This window comes from Cucumis melo, chromosome 6 (assembly GCF_025177605.1).
Source record: "Cucumis melo cultivar AY chromosome 6, USDA_Cmelo_AY_1.0, whole genome shotgun sequence".
Classification (NCBI taxonomy): Eukaryota; Viridiplantae; Streptophyta; class Magnoliopsida; order Cucurbitales; family Cucurbitaceae; genus Cucumis; species Cucumis melo.
The window spans coordinates 15,072,345-15,086,551 of record NC_066862.1 but is presented as its reverse complement, the minus strand read 5'-3'; the positions used below and the strand labels follow the sequence as shown (position 1 = coordinate 15,086,551).

Sequence of the window (14,207 nt, the reverse complement as noted above, 5' to 3'; positions counted from 1 at the left end):
CTTTTTTACGGAGGCTGACACGTTAAAATACCTAAAGCTACGAGAAAAATTCTTTTAAAAATTTACTGTTGGTTATTATTGTATTGTATTTATTTACTTTCTTATGAAATCAACAACTTTTATTAAGAAAAGAATACAAGGACGTCAAAAAAAAAAAAAAAAGAAAAGAAAACCAAGCTCACAAAAAGGAAGCTCTCCCTGAGAAATGGGCTTGAGTTACTTAAAATGGTACTTATAGAATAATTATAAAAGATCCTCAAAACTAGAACAAATAAAGTGACATGAAAAGTACCAGGAGAACAAACATCACTAGAGGTCCCTCTCCAATCCTAAAAAAACTTTGTTATTTTGTTTGCCCCAAAGATCCCATAATATAGTGCACACCCCAGAAAACCATGAGAACCAACTTTTCGAAAACCAACTTTTCGAAAACCATGAGAACCAACTTTTCTTTCGAAGGACGAATGGAGGAGGAACTTCTTAATTATATCATTGGTGTCTTTTTGTCGAGCAAGTGAGAGGCCAAATGTTGGGAGAAAAACAAAGATTCATCGGTGGCTTTGATGTTTTCCCTTGAGTCCAGCTCTCTACCATATATATTAATTATGGATGGGCTTTTGTGGAAGAAGTCTTTGCTAGTGGGACCTTTTTGTTGTATTCTTTGTTGAAATGAAGACTCGAATCACATTCTTTAGAGTTGCATCTTTTAGGAGTTTGATTTTGAGCTTGCTCGTCGGGGAGATGTTTGGGAGACAATCGGGGAGTTCCTTCTCCATTCACCTTTTAGAGAGAAACCAATTTCTTTTGTTAGTTGAGTTATATGCTATTTTGTAGGATATTGGGGTGGGGGGGAGGGGAGGGTGTGGAGCGGTACACTCTTTACATAGTTTGTAGTTTAAGATCATATTCTATTTAATAAAGTTGTTATTGAAGAATTATTAGTGAAGTTGATAGTACAAACAATTTGATTCTAAATCGTTCATGTACATGAAAGTGGGGACATCCTATGTAAAGAGTGTTACATAAGACTGAATAGTGAAATAGTCACTTTTACGTCATAACATCGTTTACTGTGTAAAACTAGCTATTTTGATTATTGATGACCTAGGTAATTTAATTTTAATCTTGACCTAACAAGGAACTCTTGTTCACACGGGATTATCCTTAGATTTGCATAGCTGAAGGCAACTCATTAGCGTTGGTCCAATAAGCCTTCCATTTCAGGGGTAAGATCGGGTGGATAGCTGGGGACATAGGATGCAAGATAGAATTCTTTTTTGACCACTTTAGAGTTAGTAGATAGGTTGTTCCCTTATGCACTAAGTCCATGTTTATGATTCGAATTATTCGAACTAGGTAAGGAGAGAAAAATCGACAAGTAAATGTGATATAATTGTCGGTTATCAGTTTAGAGATGAAGTTTTATGTTTAAATGTGATTTAAATATAAAAAATATGAATGCATATTCATATTTAGAAGCTCGAAAATGATGGAAATGGTCAAAATTGAAAAAAGTCAAAGGGTTGACTTTTGACTTTGAAAAGTCAAACTTTAACCGGCGATATATTCAAATGTTATTTGAATTTCTAGAAAATGAATGTGTATTCATGTTCGGAAAGTTGAAATTAGTCAAGACAAACAAAATCGTAAAAAGTCAAAATGTTGACTTTTTGGTCATAGTTTGACTACGACTAATTTTAAGAAAAAACCATTTTGCTCTTAGTGGGAAAATCCAACAAATTTGTTAGTAGGCTATGTGTTGTTGGACTTTGTTGAAGAACAAACATGCATATTGCATGGTTTTTTCTTATAATTTGTGTTTTCAAAATGATTTTTGGGTTGGCCCTTTTGGTTACTCTCTGAAGTGGGCTGGATTTTCCACTTTTGGTTTGTAAAATTCAATTTTTCTTCGCCAAGGTATCTCTAAACCCTAAGCCCAATTCCTCAATTTCCATCTCTTTCTCTCTTGGTTCCATCATCCATTGGGTTCCAAAATCCCGTTTTTAGATCGGAGAATAGTAGGTCAACTTTAGTGGTGGTCTGGTTCGTCTTTGGATGGAGAATCGAGCGATTACAGAGCTACAAAGGTGACATTTCACTTAACCCTACTTTTGGTTTTATTTAGGGAATCTACATGTTAATTTAGTGCAATTAGAGTAAAATTGATCCAGTTTTCGTTGTGCTTGTCTTATGTTTCCATTACCTGGTGATGTTTGGTTCTTGGTAGGGATGCAATCGGTTCGACTTAGCTCGGCTTGGGTCTCGAACTGAAACCAAACTGCCATATATTACTATGGAAATGGGAAAATCTCACCGAACTGCCTATGAATACTAATCGAACTGATGAGAACTAGTTTCTTTAGTTCGGTTTCTGGTTCTCATTAATAATGACTGGTTTTGTCCCTCCAAGCGAGGGCCCATAAGCCCATTTCATGTTATTGGATCAGGCCCAAAGAAAGTCAAGGAAATTTGTGGAACTCGTGTGTAAGCATATTAAAAAATAAAAAATTTGTGTTCACCCAGACTTGAACATGCGCATAAGAGCATTTAATTGAATGGCACTGCTACTAGAGATGCGTCTTTGCATTGGTTAAAATATTGATTTTTAATATAGTTATAGTTTTTCAGTCAGCTTGGTTATGGTTTATTTGGCCAGAACCAAACCTTTATCGGTTTTTATTGGTTTTCAATTTGTCCTTGCACTCTAGTCCTTGGTGAGGTTTGATGTTTCTTTTTGGGCTTGATCTCAAATACTTATTTGTAAGTATCCTCTAAGTAGCATTTTACATGGAAACTCTTTCTTTAGAGGGGGTTTGTCGACTTGCTTTTTTTTTGTTGCTCTTGTGTTCTTTCATATTTTTTCTCTCAATGAAAGCAATTTTTAGATCAAAATTTATATATTTTATTAGTACAGCTCACTTGCAATGTCTTATGTTGCCTCTTGCATAAAGGCGATTATGAAACTTGTCACCTTAAGGTGTGCCCTTTGTTAATTGATTCTTGTTATTAATTTTCATTAATATGGTAGGATTGGTTACTTTGGGTAAGAATTAGTGGGCTTAGTCCATTGGGGAGATTTACCCTAAATAGTCTTTCCTTTTTTTTTTTTTATCTCTTTATACTTTTCTATTTATTTTCCCTCTTGTACCTATTGTATGATTATCAAAAAATAATAAAATAAAAACATCGTGGTTTTTCTCCCAGTTCTCAGGTTTCCATGTAAGCTTGGTTTTGTGTTTATTGCTTTCAATACTTTGTTATCAAGTTGTTAGGTTAGTTATATGCTTCAAATTTATCTGTCCATCGGCCTAAAGTTGACTTAAGAGCTCATCTAGCATATTTGTTGGGTATCCTCGGGTAATAATGGGATATGAGCTCTATGATATGACTAAGAATTCTTTCTTTGTATCCAAAGATGTCCTATTCTTCGTAGATTTGTTTCCCTTCCACAAATTTGGAGACACTACCCGTCTTACCTGGGTCTACCTGGGTTTACCTTTCATTGATGATCATACTCGTTATACCTCGGTCTACCTTATCACCGATAAATCTAAAGTTTCCTCTATTTTTCAAAACTTATATCACATCATTGAAACACAATTCCATAAAAAAAATTGCTATTTTTCGAAGTGATAATTGTCGAGAATTCCAAAACCATAACTTAGTGAATTTCTAGCCTCCAAGGGGATTGTTCATCAAAACTCGTGCGCCTACACTCCTTTACAAAATGGAGTGGCCGAGCGAAAAAACCGTCACCTTCTGTAAGTAGCCGTTCCCTTATGCTTTCCACTTACTTTCTTTCATGCCTGTGGGGAGATGCTATTCTTATACTAGCTCGTTTAATCAATAGAATGCCTTCTCGTATCCTCCACCTTTACCCCTTATAATGTCTTAAGGAGTCCTATCCCTCTACTCGTCTTGGTTTTTCAGTGGGGTAGGAACCTCGAGTGTCAGGTCGCCTTCGATGGTTTGAAGCAAGCCACGATTGAGGGGCCAAGTCTTGGGATCGCCGATGCGACCAAGCCTCCCAAAGTTGAAGCCGAGCAATTCAACTATATGCTTGGAGAATATTTGCATCATTTTGTTGATGGTAGACAATGGAATGGGGTTCAGCTACTGAATGTAGTCCAATTCAGTCACAGTACTCAGATAGATTCGTTGATCAGAAGAATTCAGTTTGAGATTAATGGTAGTAGGCATTCTGTATTGCCGCCACTCGCTGATGGCCCTTATATAGGGAACAACCCTCAAGTTCACAGAGTTGAAAAGGAATGGGAACCGATGCTGACATCGCTCGAGTGTGCCTAGAAGATGCCCTCTTGAGTTCGAGTGGATGGCCAAGCTTCCTATCAAGGGTGCAACAACGTTGTACGGTTATCTGTCAACCTGGAACAGGAAGAAGATAGAGAAGTCAAGGAAGTCCTTGCTAACAGAGTAAGGAAAGGTAGAAGGCCCACGAGAGAGATACATAAATTCCTAGTGAAGTGGAAGAATCCCCTCATGGAGGTAACAAGCGGAGAACATGTCGAAGATTTTTGAAGCGTGGAAGCAGAAGACCGAAGAGCTCCAGCTTTGCCAGTTGACAGGGACGTCAACCGTTTAAGTGGGGGAGAATGTCCCGGGCATACTTGTCCAAAGTGTTGTTTACCTATGGCCCTATGCCCGAATAACCCTAAATCACTTTGTCTTTATGTCTTATAAGTAGTTTAGTCTATTTCTTTCGTTTTCGTGTCGTCGAGCCACAGTGTGACATTTCGGTTTTTTCATATGCAAGCCTGCCAAGGCCAAAAATCTCAATATATACTGTAGAGGGTAGCACACTACTTGAACCCCCGTCTAAGCCTTGTCGCACCCTTTGCAATCTAAGCTATTTTCTTTGCAATTGACAGTCTTCAATGTTTTCTTTTATGAAGTTTTTAACAATTTATTTTCTCTCTCCCGTTTTATAAAACAATTTTTCCAAGAACGTGGAGGGAGGCTACATCATACCGCGAGTATGTCTGCGGATTTCGAATATTGAACGGCTGACTTGTTGATCGAGCATAACAAGTGCCGCACAATAGTGTTTGAAAGATTACGATTGTGACACCCAGCGCCGTGAGACCCACCATCGAATTCATAGATAACTCCACGATGGGACTGAAACTGACTTCCAGCTTGGCTCCCTGGTTCACTATACCTTCCATCTCAGTGTCTTCAAGGTTTTCAGATACCACATAGAATCAAAGTTCCTTGTTTTTGCAGCGATGTCCCTTACTAAATGGTTCGTCACATCTATAGCACAAGCCTTTATCTCGTCTCGCCTGAAGTTCCGAATCTGTCCATCGTCGAAAAGGCTGCTGGCGTCGGCGTCCTCCTTCGATTACGTTAGATTGTAACGCATTTGAATTGTTTTGATAGGGGGAGATTTTCTTGGCAATTGTTACCATTTTTGAGGTAGGGTTTTTCGAAATTTTTGGTGTAGGTTTCTGGGCCATTTCCGTCTCTCATACACAGGCTTTGACTGCTTTTGGCCATCTCAATTTTTTCCTCTGCTAACTAGGCTGCCTCCATCATATCCTCAAGGCCCACGGCCCACATGGAGAACACTTCTGTCTTAATTATTGGATCCAACCCATTTGTAAAAGTTCCCTCCAATACATCTTCCGCTATCTCCGGCAATGGTGCCGATAATTCTTCAAATCGCTGCAAATACTCCTTCACCGTCCCTTCCTGTTTGATCTCAAGGAATCTCGCGCACGTCGTTTCGTGTTCTCTACTCCGAAACCGGTTATACATTCTTTCCTTCAACTCCTTCCATGATTTGAATTGCTTCCGATTTTCTGCCCACCTAGACCAGCTTTGGCCCTTTCCCTCCAAACTCACAACAGCGATTTTCAACTTCTCAAGTTCATTCAGAATATGCATTTGGAAATAATGCTCTGCTCTATGGAACCAACCATCCGGGTCTTCCCCATTGAAAATGGGTATCTCCAGTTTTTTAAACTTGATTCGATCTTGTCTGGCCCTATTTCTATGCTCATAGATGTTTCTCCCTCATCCGCGTCCTCTTCGACAACTTCTTCAGTTCAGACCTTCCTCTTTCCGGTGCTTATCTCGGTTAGTTCCGATCCTCCCAGTTGCCTCTGACGGTCTTCGTACATCGCTGTCAACATTGTGTGCATTTTCTCCACGTTTTTCTCCAAGATCGGCAGCCTTTGAACCTCTTGTTTAATCGCTTCAATCTCGGCTTCTGAAGCGGTCAAACGTTCCTCTATCAGTTTTTGCGTCATTTTCTTCCACCTCCCCAGATCATAACCAATGTTATGTTTCAGGTTCCTGCTATAAATATATCTAACACACTAACAGAACACAGAACAGTATAACTGCCACACACACAATTTAGTTATGAGAGGAGAAGAGATATAGATATATATACTCAATATGGATAATCAAACCACAAAAAGAGTTCCAAAATAGTTATCAGCCAAATAAGAGGGTTGCTCTCTCCCCAATGAACAACATTTATTAAAAATACCAAAATATTTTGGTGATCAACCCTAGCACCAAAAACCTAAATATATACCCTCTTCTGCTGCTGCCACGTATAGTTAGGACCGCTAGTCATCCTAACAACCATGTTGTTTAGGTTGAAATACCCTTTTTACCCCTCCTTTGGTAAACTTGGGTGATTGGAGGCCCAGCAGGGGCATGCCTTGACACTTGACAATCCATTTCAGGCTATTGTATTTTCTTACGAAACTCATTAGTTTTATGGAAATGAAGAAGCAAGTCACTGTTTTGAGATCATTTGCAGAGGCAAAATATAGAGCCTTGGCATCTGTAACGAGTGAACTTATATGGCTTTCTCAACTTCTAATTGATCTACACATTCAGGATATGTTACCAAAAACTATAAACAACTATGTTTTGTGACAACCAAGCTGCCATTGCTATTGCATCCAATCCTACCTTCCATGATCAGACAAAGCACATAGAAATTGGTTGCCACTTTGTAAGAGACAAGATCGTTTGATGGCTTCTTGAAAGTATTGCCAATTTGATCATCCTTACAACTCGTTGTCATGTTTACCAAGGCATTACCAGACGCTGTTTTGTCAAAACTTTTATTCAAGTTGGGTTTCCTTGATGTCCATATTCCAACTTGAGGAGTATTAAAATGATGCCTTGTAAATAATCGATTCTTTTTGTTAGAATTAGTACTTTTGGAAAGAATAAAATATACTTTTGGAAAAAATAAAATATAAGATTTTATTTCCTAAATATTTCCTAAATCTTTTCCTTTCTTATTCCTATTGTACTCTATTTATACTCCCTTTGTACCTATTGTTTTGGTTCATAAGAAAAATAATAAAAACTAAAGTATCGTGGTTTTTCTCCCGGTTCTCGGGTTTCCACGTAAGTCTCGGGTTGTTGTTAATTGCTTTCAATATGGTATCAGAGCAAAGCAATAACGAAACCCTAGAAAATAACCTAGGAGAAACCCAGATCGAAACTGAACCCGCCGCCGCCGCCGCCGCCGCTGGAATCTCCGCCGCCGTGGACGCCGCCGTCGCCGCCGCCATGGAGAAACTGCTCCAGAACCTACAGAAACCGCCGATCTACCCAACGGGAGTGGTTCCGCAGCCGTACGCGCCGCCGTTTGACCAGAAGTTGATTCACGCGCCGCTCGTGTCCGGCGCGTGGGCCCACGCGCCGCCGCCGTTTCACGTCACCGCCCATCCCGTTCCCTTCTACGCGCCGTCGGATGTCCAGCCGTCAAACCCTTCCGGCCATCCGCATCCTCATGCGCCATCTACGAGCTCCGGACAGCATCCCTCAACCGTAAATCTGTCAAATCAGTATAGTAAGCAGCAGCTGTACGTTGACCCTTTACAGCAACCGCTGTTTTCTGGTAACGGAATTGATCAACCCCAAAACAGATCGGACATTGAAGCGGGTGAATCTTCAACGCATTCCAAACCAACCGAGTTGCCGATGTATTCCAAGAACCCGGTAACTTCGTTCCCTAATTCACAGTCAAATTATATAACTGGCTCTTTGGGTTCGTCTACAGGGAATTTTTCAGGCGAAAAATTAAATGGTCAAAATTATTTTTCTTGGTCACAATCAATAAAGATGTTCCTCGAAGGTCGATACCAGTTCGGATTCTTAACTGGAGAGATTGTACGTCCTCCACCAGGAGACGCCTTGGAACGACTCTGGAAAGGAGAGGACTCACTTATTCGGTCCATGCTGATTAATAGTATGGAACCACAGATCGGCAAGCCTTTACTATATGCAGCCACAGCAAAAGATTTGTGGGATACAACTCAGACCCTTTACTCGAAACGACAGAATGCCTCTCGGTTATATACACTGCGAAAACAGGTCCATAATTGCAAACAAGGGACCCTGGACGTAACTACCTATTTTAACAAGCTCTCTCTCCTCTGGCAAGAGATGGATTTGTGCAGAGAGACAGTTTGGGACACACCAAATGACAGTACACAATATGCTAAACTTGAAGAGGCTGACCGTGTTTATGACTTCCTTGCAGGACTTAATCCCAAATTTGATAATGTTTGTGGTCGTATACTCGGACAAAGACCTCTTCCCTCCCTAATGGAAGTTTGTTTTGAAGTCCGCCTGGAAGAGGATCGCACTAATGCCATGGGTGTATTGACTACCCCTACCATCGACTCCGCAGCCTTTAGCGCTCGGTCCTCAAATCATGACAGTGACAAGAATAATGGGAAGTCAATTCCTGTGTGTGAGCACTGCAAGAAACAATGGCACACCAAGGATCAGTGTTGGAAACTCCACGGTCGTCCCCCAGGAGGTAAGAAACGGTCCTCCAACGAGAAACAGAACTCAGGACGTGCCTACATTAGTGAGACTACACCTGCTAGCACTTCTCAATCAACTGATCCTACTGTGAGCCAGACCAAGACTCCGACTCTGGGTGCCATTGCTCAGTCAGGTATGCCTCAGTCCCTTGGGCTTATTAGCGTTGATGGGAAGAATCCCTGGATCTTAGACTCGGGGGCTACAGATCACTTGACAGGTTCTTCAGAACACTTTATCTCATATGCCCCGTGTGCCGGTAATGAAAAAATCCGAATAGCCGATGGCTCTCTAGCTCCGATCGCTGGCAAAGGACAAATAGTTCCCTTTGACGGTTTTGCTCTCCAGAATGTTTTGCATGTCCCTAAACTGTCTTACAATTTGTTATCTATAAGCAAGATCACTCGTGAGTTGCATTGTAAAGCTATCTTCTTACCTGAATCGGTTTATTTTCAGGACATGAGCTCGGGGAGGACGATTGGCACTGCCCGGCATAGCAGGGGACTTTACATCCTTGATGATGATACCTCATGTAGTAGTTTGTCTAGGGTTAGTTTACTGTCATCCTACTTTAGCACTTCTGAACAAGACTGTATGTTGTGGCATTTTCGACTGGGCCACCCAAACTTTACATATATGCAACATTTATTTCCCCACCTTTTTTCTAAAGTTGATGTCTCTTCTCTATCTTGTGATGTGTGTATCCGGGCAAAACAACATCGAGTCTCTTTTCCCTCACAACCATATAAACCTACACAACCGTTTAACCTCATCCATAGTGACGTTTGGGGTCCTTCCAAGGTCACCACCTCCTCGGGAAAGCGGTGGTTTGTAACTTTCATTGATGACCATACCCGTCTCACCTGGGTCTACCTTATCTCAGATAAATCCGAGGTTCCATCCATTTTCCAAAACTTCTATCATACTATCAAAACACAATTTCATACAAAAATTGCAATTCTTCGAAGTGATAATGGTCGGGAATTCCAAAACCATAACCTTAGTGAATTTCTAGCCTCCAAGGGGATTGTTCACCAAACCTCATGTGCCTACACTCCTCAACAAAATGGAGTGGCCGAACGAAAAAACCGACACCTTGTGGAAGTAGCCCGTTCACTTATGCTTTCCACTTCCCTTCCATCATACCTGTGGGGAGATGCTATTCTTACAGCTGCTCACTTAATCAATAGAATGCCTTCTCGTATCCTCCACCTTCAGACTCCCTTAGATTGTCTTAAGGAGTCTTACCCCTCTACTCGTCTTGTTTCTGAGGTTCCTCTTCGTGTGTTTGGGTGCACCGCCTATGTCCATAATTTCGGCCCTAATCAGACTAAATTTACCCCTCGGGCTCAGGCCTGTGTGTTTGTTGGGTATCCCCTTCACCAACACGGTTATAAATGTTTTCACCCGCCGTCTAGGAAATATTTTGTCACTATGGACGTTACTTTCTGTGAAAACCGACCCTACTTTCCTGTTAGCCATCTTCAGGGGGAGAATGTGAGTGAAGAGTCTAACAACACCTTTGAATTTGTTGAACCTACTCTTATTACCGTGTCTGACATTGATCCTCATCCCATAATCTTACCCACAAACCAAGTTCCTTGGAAAACATATTACAGGAGGAATCTCAGAAAGGAAGTTGGGTCCCCTACTAGTCAACCGCCGGCTCCAGTCCAAAATTTCGAACCTCCTCGAGACCAAGGTATGGAAAACCCTACAAAACCTTGTACTAATAATACAATGAGTGAGAATGACAAGTCTGATATTGCTGTTCTTGAAAATATGGAAGAAAAGAACTGTGATGATGAGACTGAGGTTAGAATAGAAACCAGTAACGATGAAGCTGAACAGGGTCATACAAGAAAACTTGATGAGTATGATCCCTCTCTTGACATTCCAATTGCATTGAGAAAAGGTACCAGATCATGCACTAAACATCCCATTTGCAACTATGTTTCCTATGATAATCTCTCTCCACAGTTTAGAGCGTTTACAGCAAACCTTGACTCTACCATAATACCGAAAAATATCTACACTGCTCTAGAGTGTCCTGAATGGAAGAATGCTGTTATGGAAGAGATGAAGGCTCTCGAAAAGAATAGAACTTGGGAGATCTGTGCTCTACCCAAGGGACATAAAACTGTAGGATGCAAATGGGTATTCTCTCTCAAATACAAAGCAGATGGTACGCTTGATAGACACAAGGCAAGGTTAGTTGCAAAGGGGTTCACTCAAACCTATGGTATTGACTATTCGGAAACTTTTTCTCCAGTTGCTAAATTGAATACTGTTAGAGTCCTGCTATCTGTTGCTGTGAACAAAGATTGGCCTCTATACCAGCTGGATGTTAAGAATGCTTTTTTGAATGGAGACCTTGTGGAGGAAGTCTACATGAGCCCCCCACCAGGATTTGAAGCCCAATTTGGTCAGGAGGTGTGTAAACTCCAAAAATCTCTATATGGTCTGAAACAGTCTCCGAGAGCATGGTTTGACAGATTCACTACCTTTGTCAAGTCCCAAGGGTACAGTCAAGGGCACTCTGACCATACTTTATTTACAAAGGCTTCCAAAACAGGAAAGATAGCTATTCTAATTGTTTATGTGGATGACATTGTTTTGACTGGAGATGATCAAACAGAAATCAGTCAACTAAAGCAGAGAATGGGTGATGAATTTGAAATCAAAGACTTGGGCAATCTGAAATATTTCCTTGGAATGGAGGTGGCTAGATCAAAAGAAGGTATTTCCGTGTCTCAGAGAAAATACACCCTTGATTTGCTAACCGAGACAGGTATGTTGGGATGTCGTCCTGCTGATACTCCTATTGAATTCAACTGTAAACTAGGAAACTCTGATGATCAAGTTCCAGTTGATAAAGAACAATATCAGCGCCTTGTAGGTAAATTAATTTACTTATCCCATACTCGTCCGGATATTTCCTTTGCTGTGAGTGTTGTCAGCCAGTTTATGCAGGCTCCCTATGAGAAACATATGGAAGCTGTTAACAGAATCCTGAGATACTTGAAAAATACACCTGGTAAAGGGTTGATGTTTAGAAAAACAAATAGAAAGACCATTGAGGCATATACTGACTCAGATTGGGCAGGATCTGTTATTGATAGAAAGTCTACATCCGGTTATTGTACCTTTGTTTGGGGCAATCTTGTAACTTGGAGGAGTAAGAAGCAAAGTGTTGTGGCCAGGAGCAGTGCTGAGGCTGAATACAGAGCTATGAGTCTGGGAATATGTGAGGAAATTTGGCTCCAGAAAGTCTTGTCAGATCTTCATCAGGAATGTGAGACACCATTGAAGCTTTTTTGTGATAATAAAGCCGCTATTAGTATTGCTAACAACCCAGTGCAACATGATAGAACTAAACATGTTGAGATTGATCGGCATTTCATCAAAGAAAGACTTGACAGTGGAAGCATATGCATTCCGTACATTCCTTCAAGCCAACAGATTGCTGATGTTCTTACCAAGGGGCTTCTCCGACCACACTTCGACCTTTGCGTTAGCAAGTTGGGACTCATTGATATTTACCTCCCAACTTGAGGGGGAGTGTTAGAATTAGTACTTTTGGAAAGAATAAAATATACTTTTGGAAAAAATAAAATATAAGATTTTATTTCCTAAATATTTCCTAAATCTTTTCCTTTCTTATTCCTATTGTACTCTATTTATACTCCCTTTGTACCTATTGTTTTGGTTCATAAGAAAAATAATAAAAACTAAAGTATCGTGGTTTTTCTCCCGGTTCTCGGGTTTCCACGTAAGTCTCGGGTTGTTGTTAATTGCTTTCAATACTTTTCATTAATTGTCGTTAATCTGGTAGGATTGGTTAATTTGTGATTAAGTTGTTCATATTAGTTATCAAGATCAGTTTTTCTCTCTCCACCCTATATATACGGCTTTATCCTTGTATTTAAATTTAAGTGGAAATTAAGACATTTAATGAGAAGTAACTCCATTTATGAGAAATAGCCCCTTTTATATTCAGCGTATATTAATATTACCCCTTGCAGTTTGAAAACATTGTTAAATACTAGCATTTTACCAATACTGAGGTTAAATATTGACACGTTGAAAAGAAAACGTATATATTGGGATGTTGAAGTACTTTTTGATTTGATTGGCTTCATATCTCATATACAAACTAACTTCATATCTCATATACATACTATGTCACTTGTTCTTTTTTCAGGATTTGATATTATGTAAGTCCATTTTGTCTGAATATACGGACAAAATGGGTTTGGAAAGACCTATATACACAACTAAACACCATAAAGGCTCGGTTCCATTGTTCCAGTCCACCTTGGTTTTTGATGGTGTGGTTTATACTAGTGATCTTAGTAGGACTAAGAAAGAGGCAGAGCAATTGGCAGCACGTGCAGCTATTCTTTCGCTTCATGGTATTTAATTGTTGTAAACTAGTACTAAATTATTTCGAAATATTTGGTGCCTTGAATAAGTTTATTATTTTTTTAAAAAAAAAACAACTATAAGGATAACAATTATTATTATTTTGTAGAAGATGCAATAAATATTAAATCACAAAAAACTCTTGCGGACATCATTGCATCTAAAGTCAGATTCCATGCAATGTTGCAAAAGGTTAAAGATTCACATTTTTCTCAAATTCAACCGAAATCCATGCCTGAAAATACAGTGGAACGTGTTGCAATGACAGTTAATGAAGATAAAAATGTTAAAGATGCTGTTTCAGACAGTGGAGTGGTATGTGGTGCAATTTCAGAGGCTTGTCCAACTTCTCTATTTCGACCTGAATTTAGTTCAACAAAACCGGAAGGATCATCCCCTCTAGTGAGACTCCCAATAGAATTTGTGCCTTCAACTTTAGAGGTGCCTGTTGGTGATCATGCAACAACTGGGTCTAAAAGGAGATCTAAGAACAAGAGAAAGGCACGTAAGAAACTGTGTATGGAGAACCGGTAATTTTCTTTTCATGAAACTTCATCCAACATGTATATTTTCATTGGTTGGGGGTTTTGTTGTCGTTGTAATTATAAATTTTGATAATTTACAGTTAAGAACTCCACTGCGCATTTATTTTATGGTTTTTATTACATAATTGTTTACAATAAACACCAGTCTTGTTACAACTAGAGCTAATCAATTTGCATGTTCATGGATACAAGAAAATCAATCTAAATTTCTGTGGTAGGACTACTAGGCTGCAATTTACTTCAATGAAAAAGTGAAGTGATTGATATCCTTTCAAGGTAAGGTGTGGATTTAAATCATGATGGTAGTCACCTAAGATACTATAATATCTTACAACTTTCTTAATTCTCAATGTAGTATCGAGTAAGATTTGATAGTTGTGCCTATGATTAATATAGATTTGTTTAACTTAT

General features: G+C 39.7%; 1 protein-coding gene across 1 annotated transcript; it reads left to right on the top strand.

The window, feature by feature from the left end:
- Positions 1–13,075: 13,075 nt before the first annotated feature.
- Positions 13,076–13,785, top strand: LOC103496837 (uncharacterized). Its single transcript, XM_051085560.1, has 2 exons — positions 13,076–13,241; positions 13,361–13,785. Exons 1-2 carry the CDS (start codon positions 13,076–13,078, stop codon positions 13,783–13,785), a joined length of 591 nt encoding a protein of 196 aa, XP_050941517.1.
- The last annotated feature ends 422 nt before the right edge of the window (positions 13,786–14,207 follow it).

Coding starts and splice junctions, on each gene's coding strand:
- LOC103496837 (XM_051085560.1), top strand. CDS start 13,076: ATGGGTTTGGAAAGACCTATATACACAACTAAACACCATAAAGGCTCG. Junction 13,242..13,360: donor AGCTATTCTTTCGCTTCATG/GTATTTAATTGT, acceptor ATTATTTTGTAG/AAGATGCAATAAATATTAAA.